Here is a 20804-nt window from a genome sequence, read left to right on the forward strand (position 1 = left end):
GCAATCACTACGCTCTCCAAACTTTCTTATTATGAAATAAGACAACAGTGCAGCTGATTCCAATCAATGTAAAGTTTTATTTCAAGAAAAATATTCTGCTCAGTAATAGTCGAAATTCATATAAAAATAAAATGTCCTCTGCAGCCTAATGGATTACACAGTCCATGTAGGCTAAATAGTAGCTTTTTTTCTTTAACTTACCTTATTTGTGAGATTTTTTTAAAAACTGAGTACAAAGACTGATCACAAGTGTCTGAATTAAAATAAAACATGTTGAAATATTTCAGTAGCTCAAGTTTTGCAGGTCGATTGTTGTGAGTGTTTCTGAGAAAAGGTCAAACGTTTCAGAAGACAGAGGCAGGGGACTTTGTGCTGAATCTGACAAACTTGGTGAGAAAGAGGGAGAGGAGGAAAAAACTTGGAAATCCTGCAAAGAGACGTCCAGGCCCGGGGAATTATCATTGTCCGGGCCTATTGTTGACACGCAGATAGGAACAGTGGGTGCCGGGTTTGTAAAATGTTTCAGATTTTTCTCATTGCTGTTCAAAGGCGTGACAGTCGGGCTTTGGTTGTCCCCATTGTGCCCGTTCTGACACTGTTGTGAATTCAAGGTATTTTGGTGGAAATACCTCTCCCTCTCCAGGAGAGTCCCGGACAGGCTGCTGTCCACCGCCTGCTCAAACTCGTCCTCCGGCCCGTCGTCCAGACACGCGTACTTCCCCTCACTGTCCCGGTTCTCCTTGCAGTGGGTCTGCCTCTTGTGCTTCATCCTTCTGTTCTGAAACCACACTTTCACCTGTTTCTCCGTTAAATCCAACAAAGCAGCTATTTCCACCCGCCTCGGTCTGCACAGGTATTTGTTAAAATGAAACTCCTTCTCCAGCTCCAACAGTTGGGTGTTGGTGTACGCAGTCCTCAGCCTCCGGGATGCCCCTCCACCGCCAGCACCACTCTCTGGTATCTCTGGTGAACCTAAAAAATAAATAAATAAACAAAAGATTTTTTTTTAAAATCACAGAAAAATAGTGGCGATCAAAAATAAAACAGCTGCACAGTTGTGTGTAGGCAAAACATGCGCCATGGGGTGAAACTTGTGGCAAGCAAGCACCGGGTCTGGGAAGATTTATGGGCCCCAGGCAGAATATGATGGGTCTGCGTGGACAGGACAGGACGGAGGGTGAAGATTAATGAACATGCCAGCTGTTGGCCCTTATCACTCTCCATTACTGTCAAACATTAACACTCTTACACTGCATCACAAGTCAGTGCGTTACTTGATGAGATTAAGCATGCTTAAATCAAAATCCTATACTGGCTTAAAGGGACGCCCATGTTGCACAAGGCCCGGGATGCAGCTCTTTGCAGAGGGGGGATCCTCAGACAATGAGGAGCCTTTACATGGAGGTTATTAATCATCATGTCTTGCCTTGGGGGGAGAAGTAGAGTGGTGAGGAGTCAGTCGTTGTCGCAGCAGCAGCAGCAGCATTAGTAGTAGAAGAGGAAGAAGCAGATGCAGCAGTCTGATTTCTCTTGATGCTTTTCTTTTCCTTCATCCACGGGTACTCCGGGGGCAGGGATGCAGCCTGCAGCGGGCTGCAGCCTTTCAGAGCCTGCTTTGAGCGGCTGTGGCGTGGGTGGATGCCCGGGTTCAGGCCGGGGATGGTCTGCTCAAAAGGAGGAGGAATCAGTGTCGAGTGTGAAAGCGCCGAGCTCTTGATTGATGAACTTTGAAATGCATCACCGACAGGGTTAGTGAGAGATGTCAGGCACTCAGCGAGCGACGGCTGGCTGTTGATAAAACCACTTTCTCGCCCAAATTCGTAATTCATCTCCTCCTTCTTGTCTTGAAAACTCGATGATTTTAAGGTGATTCAGAGGGGGGGCAGAAATTAAAAAAAATAATGAGCAGTTTATTTTCATAAACTACTAAACTGGATATAGTCGTATGGAGACCTCTATGCCATAAACTATTGCTTTCATGAGGACATGGTTGGAATTAGACCGTGCTGCTTGTCACATGATTGCATCTGCCCAATGACAATTTGGGGTTTTTATCAAAAGAAGCCACTGTCCCCTGTGATTGATCGAGAAAGTCGGAGTGGTAACGCCTCATTCCGAGGGTAGGGGTTGCTTTATTTACACATTTTTTGGGTCAGTTTGTTCACCACTGCCCCCCCTCCCCCCCCCCCCCCCCCCCCCCCAAAGCCGTGCCTTCTTTGCGCGCCCACGCAACCATACGGGTACGCGCGCTTGTGGTGCATGCGTGTGTGTGTGTGTGTGTGTGTGTGTGTGTGTGTGTGTGTGTGTGTGTGTGTGTTATATGCATTTATTCACAACATTGCACTACACAAATCATTCCAGCAGCCGCATTTGTGTTTCCTAATGCAACGACGCCCACAGTCGTTATCAGTGGCGACGCGTTAATCTTCAGACTTTCTTGAAGGTTCTCTTGGAGAGGAAAGCTGCACCAGACATCCAACAACATGTCCACCCCTCCCCCAACACACACACACACACACACACACACACACACACACACACACACACACACACACACACACACACACACACCACCACCACCACACAGGAGAGACAGGAGAGGGAGAGAGAGGGAGAGAGAAATTCGTTCTTAATACTGTAGATTTCAATGTGATTTCGCGTCCATCAGATTTTTGGCACAATTCAGTATCCAAGCTGCTCAATAGGACATGTTTTTATAGGTAACTTTATTACATCTATACCTGTTATAATGGGAAATATATTCATAACAAAACAACATTTTGTGCCCATAGACGAAATCTGTTGAGTTATTTAACGGGCATTTGTCATCCTTTTGCAGTTTATAGCTCCCCATCCGAGATCCCATTTCATTTATTTTATTTCACCTATAGGGATAATTGACCTAAGTCATCATCCATACACGTCAGCATTATTGGTTATAACATAGCGTAGAGTAGAGATGATTTACCACTGTAGTGTGATGCAGAGGAAAGGTGGGGATCTGACGGCTGTTTATTGCTTAGGCTCTAAACAAAGAGCCCTGGTAGCCTGTGTGTGATCAATCTTTCTCGCCAAAAGGTCTGACAGCTCCTTGCCCTAAGAACACATTTAAACCATCTAACACTCCCTTAGATCATATATGGCCAGGAAGAGGACAACCACTCTCTAGGTATAGGCTGTAGAAGACGTTTTCAATTTAGAAATGTATGGATTTCTTAAAGGCACGGATGAGACGCGCGGCCATTACGCACAAAGGTTGTTTTTTTTTCCTCACTCGCTTAATAAAGCAGAAATCCATCTAAAAACGAAACTCTGTGGCTTTTTTTTTCGTCGTTTGCAAAAAAAAACCTCCAAAACAAAACAGAAAAAGGACTACCCCGACACAGAAAAAGAAAGAAGAGAGGAATGGACTTGGTTAGTCGTGTAGAGAAACGAACGGAGCAGCTTTAGGAGCAATTGTTTGCTGAGGTGAGTGGGTGTTGGCATTCAGCTGAAATCCCATTCACTCCCACACCTTTCTCTCTGTGGACACAATCTTTCTCTGGTCTGGTTGGTTTCTAAAATAATTCTGATTTACCACATATGTTTGAAATGTTTGACTACATAAAACTGTGTATTTTGTGTTTTTATTGGTTTTGAGAATGCGTTCTGAATTTTTAAGCAGATCTTGAGAGGGAATAATATGCTAATCTAACCTGAACAATATAACTGAAAATAAATAATATCAGTTGTTCTATAATCATGAGGGCTTACGAATTAATTGAAAGATTATACTTGAATTTAACCGAATTTGTAGTAATTTGTGTGACACATTTTCAAACATTCAAGGTTATTTCTGCAAATTACACTTTAGAATAACCACGCGAGTTTGCTTTTTCCTCTCATAGCAACTTGCAAATAAATATTAGTTTATATGGCGAGTTTTTACCTACCTTTGACACAGGTGTAGAAGCAGAACAACGATACAAAGAGAACAAAGAGCCTTCTGAAAAAATGAATAAACCTCTACAATATTTTATCTAGCAGAGCCTAAACACTTGATAATTCCACTTGAACATATTGAATATTTGATATTGCAACGACAACAACAACAACAAAAAGATTGATTTCTGCTTCTTGTTCAGATGTGTATGGAGATAAAGCCACTTTTTGCTGGTTGTTTTCGAACGAATGCAGACAGGGAAGAGCGTCTGTGAACATGAGCGGTGCGTTTCCCGTCTGTTCAGAAACAACAGGAGACATCTGGGAAGCAAGCAGGCCAACTGCGACCACTGACCAGTTGTTTTGTACAGAAAATGCATGAACTTCTGTATTTATTTTACTACGTTACTCTATAATGTCTTGTGGAGTGACTGTCATTTATGATGAGTTTGATACTGTCCTAAAGAAATAAACTACTGGAAAAATGACGGAGTGTGCATCTGTTGTCTGTGTTTACACTGTAATGTTATTTAGTCACAATTGCACGTTTATTAAAAATAACTTGATGTTGATGATATAATATACAGATTTTTCATAATCAAGGTATGTAATATTTTGAAATGATATTAGATGACATAATTGAACGTGTTTATCAAAGAGTTTGTTGCATTTTTTTTTTTACCGCCATTGACACTGCATATGTGGGGTGGAAATGAAAAATGAAATATATATATCTATATATAGGTTCATTGAAGCTGACTCCTTCTGGAAAACAGATTTCGATATTCTAGCCGTGTGTGTGTGTGTGTGTGTGTGTGTGTGTGTGTGTGTCCGTCCTGGAAACAAAGCAATGTTCACGTCAGGATTTTCACATTACAGTTTTATTTATTGAGCCCCCCGGATTCAGGAGAAGATTTGACAGACATCAGGAGAATTATAGGCCTGCAAATCAAGTTTTACACATCGACATGCGCACAAATATCGTGAAAACTGGACAATTCAATGATTTGGTCACTCTGGGCCTCTTTTTGCTTCACAGAAAATCAAAGTAGACAAATTAATAACATAAATATTTCTCGGATCAAAGAAAATGAAATATGAGAGTAGTGTAAGCACTTCATATTGGTAGCAAATGCTGTGAATTCATGTTCAAACAATATGATCTACTTCTAACCTACACAGGCCCTCCTTTAGGAGAGAAACCATCTTTCAGTCAGTCCTTCAGCCTCTTTGACTCATGTGCCTTGCTCAGATTTCAAAGGCAAACTTGGGTATGACGGTTTTGGGGAAACAATTTGAAACAAATAAGTAGTAGCAGACTTGGAAATAAAGAGAAATCGACAATGTGTGAAAATGCACTGGGAGTGTGGCTGAAGAAAGTGTGACAAAGATAAAAGAAGCTCAATAGAAAGCAAACTCCCAACTCAAAAAGCTGTATTTCTCTTGAAAAACGGATTATCTAAGATCATGTTTTCCAAGAAAGTCTGTAAATTTAGACCTATTTTATGACATGCAAATCAAAAAAGTAACCTCACTGTCTTCATCCACTTTGGCATTCCATCACTAGACTATTTGCAGTGTGGATGACTGTGAATAGACCCCATGTGCTCATGACTTTACTCCCCTGAACTTCTCCCCCCAGAGTTCAGTTTTAGCCTCTCTCTCTCTCTCTCTCTCTCTCACCGGTTGTGTCATGAGGTTTGATGTATAGGGGTCGTGAGAGGTCACCGCAAACAACATCCAAGCAACTTTCTGTTTTTGTGCAGCATGGCCTGTTCGCACGGAAGATATCCGTCCTAACATTCACGGGGATTAGACAGGAAATGCCATCAAGCAAAGTGCTGACAGCAGACGTTGCTGAAGATGTGAACGGTATCGCATCACTGTTTTGAAAAGTGAGAATTTGAAAATGATGTTAACATCCCCCCCTAAAAAAGGAATAAGAGTAATGATCTGCATGTGGATGACATTTGGTAGGTGAGGGAGGGTGAGAGGGCTGAGGTCAACGGGAAGGGAGGGACGGTTTAGGGGTATCTCTCACTTTTTAGGACCTCAAGTTCATCGCTCAGTTGAAATCCAGTCTAGTTCCTGGAAAAAACGTGGTGTTGACGTGGTTCTGTACATTCTGTTTGTGATCTATATGTGTGTATGTATGTAAATGCTCACATGGTTGCAGCTACTGATTGATAACAAACAAATTAAATGATGTTTTTTAGCCTCTCTTGTGTTGTGTGAGTATGTATTGCAACACGCACACATTTGCAGCCACGTGTGATAACCATAGCAGCAGATATTCCTCTAAACTATTCAAAAGCACCAGGTGGAGTGAGTCATTTGGTAAAGTATTTTGTGCCTCCTGGAGCCCCTGACCAAAGAGAATACCACTTTAATTCAATGAGGATGTTTAAAGAGCAATCTAAGACACGAATGACCATAAAATGTAACATAACACGTAGCAGGATTAGATGTTTTTATGATGAAAACGACCCAACTAGGGGGGAGGTCCGTAATAAATGGGGGAGTAATCTTGGTGTGCCGTGAACGCATCATCCAGCTCCAACATTGCTCCTCAGATGAGCTGTTGCCTCCACCTGCTGGCGGTCAGAGCACAGCAGCACTCAGCTCAGCACAGCGCACCAACGCCACTATCAAAACTGCCCGGAATGCTCCTTTAAATTTCTTAAACTTTTTTTGTTTTTTTCAGATTTTGAAATTTGTATTTTTCTTGATTTTCTTTTCTTTTTTTTAAAAATTCTGGGTATTAACCAAATAAAGTGACGTATGTTGATGTGTTGTTTACTTGGTAACTGTGTGTGTGAAACATTATAAAACATTAAGTGTGTGTGTGTGTGTGTGTGTGTGTGTGTGTGTGTGTGTGTGTGTGTGTGTGTGTGTGTGTGTGTGTGTGTGCTGAGTCTGGTAGAGGACTGTTGTCCTCTGTTGCGACAAAACAACAAACGGATGTTTCTGCACCGAGACAGTCTAATTGTTGGTAGACGGTTGTAAAGTAATTAGATGTTTTAAAACAGACTCATCTGCATTCAATCCTCCTGGCACCCCCACACCATCTCTCTCTCTTTCTGTGTATGTGTGTGTATGTGTGTGTGTGTGTGTGTGTGTGTGTTGATCCAGTGCTTAAGACCTATCTTACAACACCATTACATATTTGACTGTTTGCCCGAGCCTCACTGCAAATGCTGCTTTACTACTGTCGCGGAGCCTCTACATGCTTTGCTGTTTTCGCACCTTATAAACAGTTGAAGCTGTGATTGCGGTTTATTGCAGAGGGGCATCTAGTTTAGTTTGTAGAGCGTTCAAAGGCCTAGACTGTCCTACAAAGAACTGCAGATACACATGCTGTGAATCAGACAACAACAAAGAGTAAAATAAGCTAAAAATACATATAATTTTTTACATAGTTGTGTGTTGTTGGTTTGCAATCAATATTTAATTCATTGTATTTCTAGAAAAAAAAAAATCTAGAAAACGAGGATAATTCAACTATTTGCGAGCATATTTTTCATCTTTATGTCCAATATATGGTTAAGCCTATAATACATATATGTATATATTTTAAAAGTTATTAGTCACGTTTCAGTTAAAGATTCCTACGTAATTTCTAAAATTACATAATTGTAATATTTTTAAAAGGCCTCTTTAAGAGAGAGAGAGAAGAAAAAAAAAATCTAGACAGGCCTTGTGAAGTTTTTTGTGGCTTGTTTGGTTTGTTTTGCGCCATAAAGCTCAGTGGTTACAAACCAGAGGATGTAGTAAAAGTCTTATTTTTAAATCCTTTTCCTGTAATACAAACAGCTTTTCAGTTCAATCCATTTCATTGCAAGAATTAAAAATGATTTAGAAAATGTTTTGAGTGAACAAAGCAATAAATTAAATCAAGTCAAAGTTGCACCGTTTTATTAATTGCATATATTATATATATATATTGTTAAAATATGTTAGAAATGCACTAGATATATTAATATTAAGTAATGATAGCCACAGTAATAAGACATAATAATTTTCTCATGTGCTGTACAAACTACTCTTTATTTTGGATGAAACCAGGAACGACGAGGTATTTTAAGTGTGCACAGTGTTTTCACAAATGGCATGAAAACCAAACGGTTAAAAAAAAAACAACATATAAAATGCAAAAAACAATAACTTAAATATTGCAAATAGGTAGCTGAAAGACATTCAGGTAGTCACTGATCATTTCATGCAAACAAACGGCCTATAGCTCACTATCTCTGTGCGCCAAATACAACACATCTAAATTCTGACAGGACACTTCGTCCTCTCATAAACATGAACCGCAGGATATCATAAGAACAAAAAAAACAAACAAACATTGTTTTAACAACACAAACTATACAACAACATGTGGAACAGGTCAGGAATATTACGGTCAGACCCCCTTCCTCCCCCTTCAGGCTCTAATCCAGCGTCAGTCTAACACCAGTTAACTGTCTCTCCGCCGGTCTTTGTTGTCTTTCTTCATCTTCATCCTGCGGTTTTGAAACCAGATTTTCACCTGTCTCTCGGTCAAATTCAGGACTCTCGCTACTTCGTATCTACGGTCCCGGGGGAGGTACATGTTAAACAGAAACTCCTTTTCCAGTTCGAGGATCTGATGCTTTGTGTACGGACAACGCTTTTTTCTTGTGGGCTTTGCGTGAAGCCAGTTGGATGACGGGTTATCTGGAGACAGGGGGTCAAAATCATGAGACAAGAGAGTTAATGCTCTCAGAATGAGATTTGAAAACAAGACTAGTCTTTTTTTTTTTTTTTTTAAATGTGCTTTAGAGTTTGGGAAGGACATGCCACCTCTGACGAGATCATATATTTTTTTAAGAAATTATGCAACAAACATTTTTTGTTTTATTTCTTTTCTGAAAGCTGAAAAACTAGAACAATTTGAGGACTGAGAATTACAAAATCCGTACCAAACCCTCATAAAAATGTTAGAAAATGATACATGTAAACGTGTCAATCACCTTATCATCTCATTTTCTTTACATAAGGCCGTGTTATTACCTATAAGACTTCACGTCGAGCCTAAACAAATAACTTTATGCGCATTCTCGCCTAAATCCGGCCTGTGACATCCAAAACAATTCCTCCACATCCTCAAACCATTCTTCTAATCCAAATTAAGCCATATGGCGACCAGAATAGAATGAAAACAACGCTTACTTGCATCTATCTCCCTCTTTTCCTCAGCTGACGGACTTTCGTCAGCGGGTTTAGACGTAGATGTGGTTTCGCTGGGAATCTCCGCAACTGACGCTCCGTTTTCAATGTCAGACAAAAGAAGCGTGTGCGTCTCCAAAGTTGTACATTCACCACTCCCAATCAGAGGCTCAGGTTTTATCTCATAATGCATGGCTGTCGATGGTAATCCCGTCAAACACAGAGACGCAGAGACCGGATCCAACGCCCAGGAGCGCGTAAACATGCCATCGCTGTCACCGCCTGTGTAATGGTGATGAATATAGGTCGGAGTGGCCGTGTTTGGAGGGTGGGCCGAGATGGGACTCCAAGATCCACCAAAAATAGAAGATTTCGCCTGCAAAGGGCAAGACTCCTGTCCGCCATATTCGGTGAGCATCGCCTGCTCCACCCCTGCAGCTGATGAGTACCTCGGTGCCATATCTTCCTGCTCGGGAAGAACACGCGAGTCGACATAATAACTTGTCCCCAGCGTCGACATTGCAAAAATGCAAAAAGCGACAAAACTAAAAAAAATAAAAAAAAATAACGCGTTTACAGTCCTGCAGTGTTGAGAAAAAACAGATTCATTGTATGATAATGTTCTGCTTTCCTGCACCAGCTAGGAGCTCAATGCGTCCAGCAAGTTGAACCTTGTCCAAGACTGGATAGGGCGCCCCAAACACGTGACCGTGGGACAGAACAATAAATAATAAATCAGCCTGCTGCTCAACTAAATGGCCACCATTTTCCCCACCATATTTTAATAGCAAATCCCCGCGCCTTTATTGGGAAATATTTCGTTTTATAAGCAATAAACGTTATGATTTTTGTCAAGAGATCTTATGTTAGTATAATCTTGTGATAGGGGGAGCAGAGAGGTGATGCTACTTTAAAGCCTCCGTTTATGAAATCACCAAACACCTTCCTTTAAAAATGTGTATATTCATAAAAACCTAATGGGATTATTTATCCTCCGAAATAAAAAAGCGTGTAATTATTTAATGACGTCCATCTATAAAACTTCTACTTTGGGGGAAAAAAAAACCTGGTTCTTGTTAGTGACTGGTGTGAAAAACATTGTCTAGTTTCTTTTTTTTTAATTAAATAAGATAAAACAATCAAATGTGCGTTAAAAGGATCGTTTGAGTTTACAATATCAACACATATTAAGGGACAGTTTCCAAGATGCACATTGCTGTGTCTGCAGGGTTGTAGGTCTACTTTGAAGGCAATCTAAAACGGAAAGTGGGGTGAGGTTATTTGGGTGCTATATCACAGTCCTTTTTATCACGGGCAATTGGGTTGTTTTTCTTAAGGTTACAACCTGGCTGTCTAAGCTAAATATCACCAATAAAGCTCAGCCTTTGTGTCCATTCTCTGGCTCAAGCAGACGCATCCGGCATTTCCTACGGCGAGGCAACTGGCAGACTGCAATGATCATAACCGAGGCCTTGTCTGTCCTTTTCTCCTCTCCTGGACATATAATCCTTTCACATTTCCTAGCCTGGATCGCTACTTCCTGCTGTTTAGATCACGTATGGTTGTGTATAATCATTTGCAGAGGTAGTCTTAAATTATAGACATGGTGAAAAATAAAGTTTGTGTCTATCTATAAATATAATAATGTCCAGTTACATAAATTATGTCGCCTTATAGTAAAAAAAAAAACTCACATAGAGATAAATTTAATATCAAGGGTTCTTTTTACGCACAGAAATAAAACACATTATTGCACTTTTGCGGTTGAAGCAGATTGCGCCAAATTATGAATAATTACAATTAGTAGCTGATAGTGATTCACTTTTCACGATGCGACGAGTTTTACTGAGGTAATCAAGGCAGTTTCGTGTTGTGGGAGAGATAATATAGCCCAACAACATGAGACTACCTAAACCACTCAACAGCCCGCTCTCCTCTTGAGGAATGTCTGCTTTAATATGTTTTTTTGGTGATTTAAAAGTGTGAAAATATAAGAAGTCTGCCTGTGATAATTCCAGAAATCCGCAAAAGCACAACACTTATTTAATTCATCATCTAGCTATAAACGAAAGTCACAAATAGTCTTATCATGGACATTTGCGCACGGCGATACTGACAGCTTTTTGCAAAATTTTGGACTTCTTTTAGTCCAGATTACTTCGACATTAAAATTAAGTAATTAAAATACTAATTAGTATTTCTTCTTTTTTTTCAAACAAGGGTCCACTTATTCATAATCAAAACGTATTTATAATATGTTAATAATGAAAAATCACTGCTCCTCCAGTCATAGTGTGGTTTACATTTAAGTCTGGTGTCAAGGACAAAAAGCATCGAAGTGTGCACAGCCGCCAGACATCTATTACAGGCCTGTTAAACTCTATATGAAGAGCATCATCTTACTGTAATAATATTTGCTGCGCACAAAGCGGTCCCAGTACAAAATGTAAAGGCAATGGCGCCACGCGCTACCTGTGCCAGCTTTCACCAGAATATTTAAACAGCGCGCAGTTTCTGAATGAAATAAGAAGTCTGCAGTTGCAGTGATGGCTTTATTAATTTGACCAGCAAAATGTGCAAATATTCATCAAATCTCTTGGGCTCTTTAGCCGTCACATAAAGGCCTACGTGTAACTGTAACACAAGTATCCCAAGGGTTGGTCCAGCATGCAAATTCCAATGGTTCACTCAGGTTGAATATACAATATGTACAAGCCTGAAGCTCTGAAACATTGTGGTCACATTCTGAACACTTAAAACACAACGGATTAACGTTACAAATGTAGCCATTTATAAATACATATCCACGACAAAATCAAACAGACGTGAAAATAACATTTTTTCAAATAACAACAATCAATAAGTTAGCAGTAGGGTCCTGTTTTTCCATGGACATTCTCACAGTTGGGTGGGTGGGGGGGCTCTGCACAGGCGCCCTTGCCATGGATGGAGGAGGGCGCCAAAGACCCAGACAGTCTCATGAGAAACTGAAGTTGCTGGAGAGCTCTCGGATCCTATTCTCCCGGCTCATTTTTTTCAGTTTCATCCTCCTGTTTTGGAACCAGATTTTGACTTGCCTGTCAGTGAGGTGCACACTGCGGCTGATCTCCAGACGACGCTCTCTAGTCAAGTACATGTTGAAGAGAAACTCCTTCTCCAGCTCCAGAGTCTGGTGCTTGGTGTAGGGGCAGCGCTTCTTTCGGCCACTCTTCGCTGTGAGCCAGTTAGCTGTACTTTCCATTTTCCCATCTCCTACAATGAAAGTGATACAGGATGTTAGGCAACAGGTGTGGCAAACACCATCATACCTGGAGGGAAGCATCAAATCTTTGTTAGAAATTAAAGACTAATACGATTCAAAAACCAAAATAGTAAAACTGTCAAACAAATAAAATTCTATTTTTACTGCAAGCTACTGAAGATAGTGTTCGGTATATATACGACTAATGAATGCTTTCTGTGCTCTGTGTGATTTTTACTACAGTGTTACGCACAAAGAAATATTTCCGTGAATACCCCATAGACTTGCAATTCAGCATTTTACCAGAAACTGCCATTTGCCCCGTTAAGCAGCTTTAACCACAGGAGCCTGTAGCCCACTGCACCTTTATTAAGACATAAAACATAGCCTGCTGAAATTATGGCAAGGCCTGTGCCTTTGATGAGGGGACAACTGACATCAGAATCCAGCACAGGACAAAATGAACTACACTGGATTGGCCTTGCTTTCCCTTGTCATAACAGAGTAATACAAGCCTCGTAATATTTAAAACACACGTGTGGAATTCCTGTATTTTCAATTATAAAAACTTCATATCGTTGCTTGTAAAAATAAATCCACGAGGCCCGTTTTAAAATAGCTTTGCAGTAGCAATAGCAGCCTAATAGCTATCTTTTTAAAAAAGCAGCTATGGAGCACAATAGCTCTGATCTTCGGCTCTGATTGGTTAAAGTCAGCTATTTCGCTTCATGCCTGGCAAACCGGTAAATATTCGATAAACGCACACCTGTGAGTGGCTGGCTGTTAACCTAAATATTAATCCTGCAATAGCGAATCAGCGCGCATACACTCAAGCATCCGTCTGTTGTTAGAAATCATTGGTTGGACAAAAAAAAGAAAAGAATGGAAACCTAAAAGCTATTATGTCCTTTTTCTGAAGCCTATTTTTTACAATGCATGACTCTTCACCTTTTACGGGCTTTTCTGGACACTCAGCACTGCATGTCTCAGCGGGCTCAGGGGAGGATGAGCCCTCCGAGGAGAGGCGGCTGTCCTCCTCTCCGGCCGGGACGCAGGGCTCAGGGACAGGCGCCTCCTCGTGGCTCTCCCTCCGCTCCGGCTCCGCAGAAGCAGCCGGTGGCTGAGAGGTCTGGGTGTCCAAACGGGCAGATCGCTGCAGAGCAAAGTGATTCATGTTTGGCTGGACATCATGGTAAAGCCTGGAGGACGTGTATGTCTGAGACAAGCGGAAGTAGCCGGGGACGGGCACGGTGTTGCCGGTAACCGGGCATGATGCAGCCGAGTAGGAAATGTCATCTACTGTTGCTCCTTTAGGACATTTGTCAGACTCATAAAGGCAATACGCGCTCTCCTCTTTTATACTCGATGAGAACGAACACTGAGGCATATGCTGGCCGCTCGGTTGATCCACCCGGCATGATCTCGACGTTTCCAGCCACGTTTCCATCCCTTGAACATACGGCGTAGAAGACGGGATCACGCTTTGGGTACTTGGCTCGCTGCGCTTACCGATCCCCGGGAAACAGGAGCCACCCGAGAGTCCATATGAATATTCCGCCGCCGGTGGCAAATACACGCCGTTACTTTGGTAATATGAACCACTGTCGGTTCTCACGTTGATTAAAGAGTCCACGAAAAACGAATTTCCAGCTTGGTTGTTGGGGCATGTCATCGTTGTGGTATAATTTGACGGAGGATGAAGATAGCCCTTTCTGGCTGACATTTCTTGTGCAAAACATTGCTGAATAATTACTGATACTCACGCTTCTCACTGTAGCCTGCAGCCAATTAAAACACCAGGAGACTACAGACTCCTCCCAGTCCGACCAGGCTGCTCCACTGTGTCATATATTTTGTTTTAGGCTAAGTAAAGAAAACTGTGGGGGGAACGTCGTGCATCCGAGGGTATAGGTAAAATCTTTAAATCTCCTTTGAATCTCGGATTTTGAGCTTCAGTCACCACCTATAAGCCCAGAGCTGCCTATGTAAATTTAACAACAACCCCTATTTGACAACTCAGTAGTTGAAAGCTGTCCCTAACAATTATGTACAATGCATAGCTTTATGGCCAGTTTTACAGCACTGTAAAAATGAAGGGTTCTAGAGGTGCCTCTGAGAAGCTCAGGGTGCATCAAAGATCCAAAAAGGTCCTGTGTGACTCTTTGGTCGAGGGACTCTTAACCCTGTTTTTGCTGCTCTGGTTATTTCTATTGCAGTATCTTTTTTTTTTTTTTTAAAAATGTACCTCCTCATGGACTGTCCAGCAGCAGCAGTAGGTTTCATCTTACCATATTATGCTGCTCAGACTTTTACAAAGCCACTTCTTTGAGCCCTCGAGCTTATCTGATTGTGGTGTGAATATTGAGGGTGAAAATGTCACGATTGCATCCAGACACCTTTTTTTGTTTTTTACTGCACAGGCACTGTTGAGCATTTATAAAGGTGACACGCAGGCTCACTTAACTAAGTGGCACAGTTGTAGAGCTGCATGTTTCTTAATGGTCACCTACCTAATACTGACAGGATGGCGTTCTGTTGGTTTGTTTTCTTGCTTCTTTTTTTTTTTACTGAATAGATTAAAATTCCCATATAAATGTTGTTATTATCTCCTTAATACACACACACACACACACACACACACACACACACACACACACACACACACACACACACACACACACACACACACACACACATACACTATTATCTTAAGAACAGGCCCATATAAAGCCCATTCTACTAAATTCACTTTACCCCTCCTACCAGCCATTTTACGAGTAAAATACGCAAAATTTCATTGTTGTTGTTTTTTTACGTTTCAAGACTTTCACTATTTCGTTCTTCATAGAAAGTAGTTGGATACAATATATGTCCTTAGAGATGAAATGGGGAAAAAAAACATATTAATAAACGACTAGACAGAAAATAAAAATAGAAAATACAATACAACATCATACAAAACTACAATTTGTTAGCATAGAATTTCGGCTGTAACACGTACGAAAGTATCACACACAAACTAAAGGAAGGCTAGTGATATATAACAGCTATTTAGTCCTAATTGAAAATAATCGAGACCAGTAATTCGATCTGGATCCATCATTTCTTGAAAACCTACAACTCCCTCCTTGCCATTAAATGAAATGTGGATATTTTGGTTCTGGTCATTTCAGGCAACAATTAGTAAACACAAATCGTTCGCCTGCGCTGCTACAATATGTGAAATTTCGTCAAATTACGTCAAAGATTGCCTCCTTAAAAGACCGTCAATAGGGTCAGCAGTTTAGCGCACAGGCCTAAAAGCTAGTCTAACAAAAAGTCTCCAGATTACGCTGGAATACAACAGCCGGCCACCTCCATTTTCCTTAAGTCCAGAAATCTGAGCTACAGTTTATGTACAGCTATTTAATATGGTCAAACGTGCAGCAGTCTGGCTGCAATGAATGATAATAATCATTAACCCTGTTGGATTATTTCCTGTGATGTGCGCTGTGGGCTGTTCTTATATTATTATTCCCATAAAGTTTGAGTGTTATATATGATTATACGTTTTATTAAGAAAATCTTCTTCTTTTTTTAAAAGTAATTTAATTCTTTTTCAAATAAATGTTAAGTACTTAATGAAAATCCCATTGTGGCTGTTTTGTGTCAAAATGTCTCTCTGTGTCTTTCTGTGCCAGCGCGCAGGCACAAGCACTCACAACGAAACACACACACACACACACACACGGATGCAACAAGCTGCATCAAAATATTTACAGTGAACAAATGATCTAAAGGAGAATCCAAGTTTGTTTGGTTTTTCATTTTTTCCAAGTCCTCCAAATGAAACGACAATGTAAACATAACAATTAAACATCATAAATCCAATACAGTGTTTATAAAATGAAGTCTGTTGTACATTTTAAACCGTATAGAGATTATAAAAGTTAGTGGGCCACAAAATGCTTGTAGTATAGGCCCTACTCCTTTATTGCGCACTCCAAGCCTATAGCGTTTGCAAAATTGCAACCTGAGAACCCGCATTAAATTTGATGTTCAAACATCTTTTCTTGCACTATTTATTTCTCCACATGTTGCCAGGAACGCTTATACATTTCAACATCTGCACCTACGATGAAAAACTGCGTCTTCGTGGTGTTTTTCAGGTGGAGATGAACCAGACATACTTCCTTAAATCACATTAAGAACCCAGTCATAAAAAGCACACCGTAATATTTCTGTGCCTACCTTTACAATGAAATCCTGAGGTGGTGACATATCTTAAAGCATCTGAGCGATGAGTCAAACTTCTTTTATATCTCAATTCACGGCAATGACATTGATCTGAGGAGCGCCACCTAGTGGGCGAAGGACGGCAAACCTACACACGCTGCAACGCAACACACTAGCAAATGCAGAATATTCCTACCCCGGTAAGATGCTGAAACAAATGACGCCGGAAAGGTCCGTGAACACAAGCTTTCAGTGCTCCCAGCCGTTGTTTTTCAGCCCCTTAGTCACAGTTAATAACCTTGGTCTCAGACGCTTTATTGCACTACACTCCAAATGCTCCAGACGAATCTGCGTTTTATGGCCAAGTTACTGGAGCAACTGGGAGGATGTGCAGCAATCAAAGCGGAATTCCTGGGAGCCTCACAGGATGCACGGTGTAAGGAAGGGCATCAGGGCCCTTATTAGCTTATGGCAGGCCATTCAAGCTGTTTTCAGAGGCCTGGTGGTGGATAAAGCCACCTGAACCCAATTTCTACCCATCTTTTTATGTGCGCGGCCTTCAATTTGCCCTCCTTTTCAAGTGGACATAAATCGTCTTGTCCTAAATTCACTCCCTGATTATTTAGTATCAAACTGATACAGGCTGTTAGGATGAATCAACTCCAGATAAATGATCAAACAGCTAGGGATAATTGGAGCAGTGATCTGGAGTTTGTCCATCTTTTTTTATTCCATCTAAATATGACTGATGGATGACTTTTTTTTAGTGGATAAACCGAACATGGTCTTATACCGCCTTCTTTTGGAAAGAGACGGTGTGTCAGATATGCATTCAAACAAGTGTCAAGATTGTTTCAGTAAGCCCTAACAGGCATGTTAGGTCAGAAATCAGCCTTTCCACATCGCCCCAGAAAGGAATGAACCCTTTGTAATGGATATCAAATTATAACTGCAGCAGATCCTATTTCTTAGCCATGAGGTAATAAAAAAAGCATCAGACATCATGCATCTGATACGATCCACGTGCTGGCATATAAAACAAAATATGGGATTATGTTTCATTTGAGGTTTTTACTCTTTTTATCACCAGTTTGCCCTTTAGATAAACTTAGAGAATAATCCAACTTTACGGGCAAAAGCTCAACAAAGCACTTGTACTGTGAGGTCAAACGCAGATGTTAAATATCACTGAATATCCGACTGAAAATGCATGAGACGAATGAAGTGGGATGATTCAACTCATCCTTTGGCAATATGCAAGATTGACCAAGAATTTTGGAAGAGCTGATCATCGCCAAACAATGTCAGATGAAAGCTGTTAGTAATTCCAAAACACATAAAATGATTTCCAGTCACCGGAGTTGTATTTGTACAATAAAATTAAAAGATTAAGAGGAGAAAAAAAGGAAAAAATACGAACAGTAGTTTGCTGTGAATATTTCTGGTCACAAAAGTTGCGTGTGCGTGCGTAAATTTGGGGAACAAATAACATTTTTCATTTAAAGGAAAATTAAGACTTTTTTGGTAAATGCAGTACAGTAATCTCTGTGTGAGTACAGTAATTATTTTATTATCAATGACACAAATAACATGAAGAGAATTTAGGCTTAACTGGTTTTCCGCGTAAGCACACTATACACGCAACCATGTAACTTTAAAATTTGGAAAATTGTCGCTTGGTTTGGACAAGCAAAAAAAATAGGCCAAATAATCTTATCAATAATAATAATAATAATAATAATAATAATAATAATAATAATAATAATAATAATAATAATAATAATAATAATAATAATAGAGCCAGAGTGTTTAATGACAAAATAGTGTATAAATAGTAGAATTCTCTATGGAGTCTGGCACATTAAAAAAATCGTCATCCTGTCCAGGTGAGATGTAGGTATTGTCTAGATGAGGGGTGCATGGCTGCACGCCATGCAGTCACAGTCTTTGTTCAGTTTTATAGCAGGGGGTTCGTGGTGTAGTACTGTAAACGGTCTCTGTTCAGTTTCTTCTCCTTCATCCTCCTGTTCTGAAACCAGATTTTGACCTGGCGATCTGTCAGGTTGAGCATCCGCGAGAGCTGCAGACGCTTTTCTTTGTTGATGTAAACGCTGAAAAAGAATTCCCTCTCCAGTTCCCTGATCTGATACTTTGAATATGGACATCTCTTCTTGCGCGTCCTTTGGCCACCTGAAACACAACAACAACAACAACAAAAAAAAAGGCAAAGGTCACCTCATCAGATATGGCAACATGAAATCATGCATCTATTTCTTGCTTTGACACAGCAGTGGTGGTCTACAAGTGCTCAGGAGTTCAAGTGTTTCCCTCCTCGCAGGCCTACAGGACCGAGAATTGTAAACAGAGACTGCACTTGATAGTGGCACATGTTGGGCATGAAAGACTGCATGTCGGAAGTTATGAAAACTCACTGAAATCAGTGAAACCACACTGGCTGGTTTTCAAGAGTGAGGGCATGGGCCTAAACCAAACAGTCAGGAGTATCAAGTATCTCATATGCTTATACTGTCCGCTCTTGATTTCACTGTGCGTAAAGAGCTGTTATTTCAGTGTTAGTGAGGCATGTTCCTTCATGGAAACTGTTGAATTAAATCCTTGCAAATCCGGCGAATTTGTCAATGTTTATCTTTAAATAGAGAGCAAGTCTTAAACCTAAAGTCTTGTCCAAAGTCAGATTAAAGTGCCCCAGTTGCCCCATTTTGTCAACACAGAGTAAATCAAATGTAAAGTAAATATATATACATCATAAACATAAATATAATGATCTAATGTGTCATAAATACATAGACAAAACAGGGTGTGTGTGTGTATATATACTTTTAAATATTTACATTATTATTTTTCATGGTGTTCATTGTTATCTAGTATATAAATGTAGTTTACGGACTAAATAGTCTATGCCTATTTAAACTCACATCTGAGGGGAAAAGTGGAGATCTTGTGTGAACTACAAATTAAACGCCAAATTCTTCACGGCCAATTTCAATCCCAAGCACGTGATCTTGTCGTTTATAACATAGTTTTGTTATAGGGTAAATCTGCAGGCCCTCCATAAACCTTACGTGCTTATAAAACAGCATATAAAAAGCTTTAAGAGCAACGCGTTAGATTTTGCTCCTTCTTGCATTAAGCGGCGCTACTCACTGCTGTTTTTGCGCTGCTTCTCCTCGCTGTGGCCGGGGGACGACTTGGGGCTGCAGCTCTCTGCCGTGTCCGAGCCCGGGTGAGCCGGAGCGGGGCTTGTTTTGGCGGCGTGTCTGTCCGTGTCTGCTGCCTGTGTGCCTGTCGGTGTTGTGCTGTTTTCTGCGCTCCCGTAGGCAGTGTCGAAAAACTGGTCAAACGCCTGCGGCAGGACGCCGTTCCTGCCAACGCTGCCATAGAAGCCAGGCGTCGGGTGCGAGCTGGAGTGGCTGGCGCCGGAGCCGCTTTTCACCAGGATCTCTCCCCCCCTTGAGGTCGGGCTCGTCCAGCCGTCCCTGTGCACGATGTCCTCAGTATAGCAGTGGGATAGGCTCCCCCTGCTGTGGTGCCATTTACTGGGAGTATCAATGCCATAGTCTCTGAAAGCCACATCTCTCACGGACGGGACCTGTGGCAGAGCTGAGGACTGGTAGGAGTATGCCATGGGGCAAGAGGACTGGCTCTGGGTTAAATAATGAGGGAGACCCGAGAAGTCTGCTCCGGAGACGTAATAAGTGCAGCTCGGTAAATACATATTAGACCCAGAGACCCGCTCATCAAAATCCATATTCTGCTGTTGGAAACGTCCTACAATAATCCTCTCATAGTTCCTCCGCGGCGCTGCGCTCCAGTCACTTTGAGGCAGATTGGTGGAGCAGAAATCCTTAGACGTACAAGCTGACGTGGGGATCCATCTCTATCCATTCCTGAGGGCCAAAGCCATGTGACCACTGGCACAAAATGACAGATAGCCTACGCCTCAACGTAGGCTATATGAGTCAATGAGTTTATAAAGTGGACCTTTGGCTGTATGGGAAAGGAAAAATACTGAGAGGGGAATTTTGCATCGATTCGTTTTGGGCAATTTTGAAAGAGCTTCATATCTTACACACTGGTTCATTCTTTTTGCAGATCAGCAGAGCTACTTCCAACTGCCTGTAGACTGATACTATTTAATAACCAAACTACAAGGAAGGAAAAAGAAAGGAATTATATCCGATTCCAAGCGAAGATGCTTAACCTGCCAAATTTT

The 20804-nt window shown here is 41.1% G+C and overlaps 4 protein-coding genes across 4 annotated transcripts; all 4 read right to left on the bottom strand.

Annotated features, from left to right (window-relative positions):
* Window positions 1-101: 101 nt before the first annotated feature.
* Window positions 102-2060, bottom strand: hoxa2b (homeobox A2b). The gene is made up of 2 exons (XM_042424479.1): window positions 1427-2060; window positions 102-972 (listed from the first exon to the last, which is right to left on the bottom strand). Exons 1-2 carry the CDS (start codon window positions 1827-1829, stop codon window positions 284-286), a joined length of 1092 nt encoding a protein of 363 aa, XP_042280413.1. The 5' UTR covers window positions 1830-2060; the 3' UTR covers window positions 102-283.
* A 5841-nt stretch (window positions 2061-7901) lies between these two features.
* On the bottom strand, window positions 7902-11216 carry hoxa9b (homeobox A9b). Its single transcript, XM_042424477.1, has 2 exons — window positions 9118-11216; window positions 7902-8622 (listed from the first exon to the last, which is right to left on the bottom strand). The coding sequence occupies exons 1-2, from the start codon at window positions 9632-9634 to the stop codon at window positions 8384-8386; spliced, it is 756 nt and encodes a 251-aa protein (XP_042280411.1). The 5' UTR covers window positions 9635-11216; the 3' UTR covers window positions 7902-8383.
* An 818-nt stretch (window positions 11217-12034) lies between these two features.
* hoxa10b (homeobox A10b) lies at window positions 12035-14099 on the bottom strand. The gene is made up of 2 exons (XM_042424480.1): window positions 13304-14099; window positions 12035-12366 (listed from the first exon to the last, which is right to left on the bottom strand). Exons 1-2 carry the CDS (start codon window positions 14076-14078, stop codon window positions 12092-12094), a joined length of 1050 nt encoding a protein of 349 aa, XP_042280414.1. The 5' UTR covers window positions 14079-14099; the 3' UTR covers window positions 12035-12091.
* A 4201-nt stretch (window positions 14100-18300) lies between these two features.
* Window positions 18301-20476, bottom strand: hoxa11b (homeobox A11b). Its single transcript, XM_042424564.1, has 2 exons — window positions 19736-20476; window positions 18301-18760 (listed from the first exon to the last, which is right to left on the bottom strand). The coding sequence occupies exons 1-2, from the start codon at window positions 20337-20339 to the stop codon at window positions 18528-18530; spliced, it is 837 nt and encodes a 278-aa protein (XP_042280498.1). The 5' UTR covers window positions 20340-20476; the 3' UTR covers window positions 18301-18527.
* Window positions 20477-20804: the final 328 nt, after the last annotated feature.

The sequence above is a fragment of the Thunnus maccoyii genome, chromosome 10 (assembly GCF_910596095.1).
Source record: "Thunnus maccoyii chromosome 10, fThuMac1.1, whole genome shotgun sequence".
Lineage (NCBI taxonomy): Eukaryota > Metazoa > Chordata > Actinopteri > Scombriformes > Scombridae > Thunnus > Thunnus maccoyii.

Excerpts from the sequence above, each read along its gene's own strand:
- hoxa2b (XM_042424479.1), bottom strand. The coding sequence starts at position 1,829 with ATGAATTACGAATTTGGGCGAGAAAGTGGTTTTATCAACAGCCAGCCG. Across the intron at positions 973-1,426 it reads ACTCTACTTCTCCCCCCAAG|GTTCACCAGAGATACCAGAG; the intron begins GCAAGACATGAT and ends TTTATTTTTTAG.
- hoxa9b (XM_042424477.1), bottom strand. The coding sequence starts at position 9,634 with ATGTCGACGCTGGGGACAAGTTATTATGTCGACTCGCGTGTTCTTCCC. Across the intron at positions 8,623-9,117 it reads AAAGAGGGAGATAGATGCAA|ATAACCCGTCATCCAACTGG; the intron begins GTAAGCGTTGTT and ends CCCTGTCTCCAG.
- hoxa10b (XM_042424480.1), bottom strand. The coding sequence starts at position 14,078 with ATGTCAGCCAGAAAGGGCTATCTTCATCCTCCGTCAAATTATACCACA. Across the intron at positions 12,367-13,303 it reads TCCAGAAAAGCCCGTAAAAG|GAGATGGGAAAATGGAAAGT; the intron begins GTGAAGAGTCAT and ends CTTTCATTGTAG.
- hoxa11b (XM_042424564.1), bottom strand. The coding sequence starts at position 20,339 with ATGGATTTTGATGAGCGGGTCTCTGGGTCTAATATGTATTTACCGAGC. Across the intron at positions 18,761-19,735 it reads GAAGCAGCGCAAAAACAGCA|GTGGCCAAAGGACGCGCAAG; the intron begins GTGAGTAGCGCC and ends GTTGTGTTTCAG.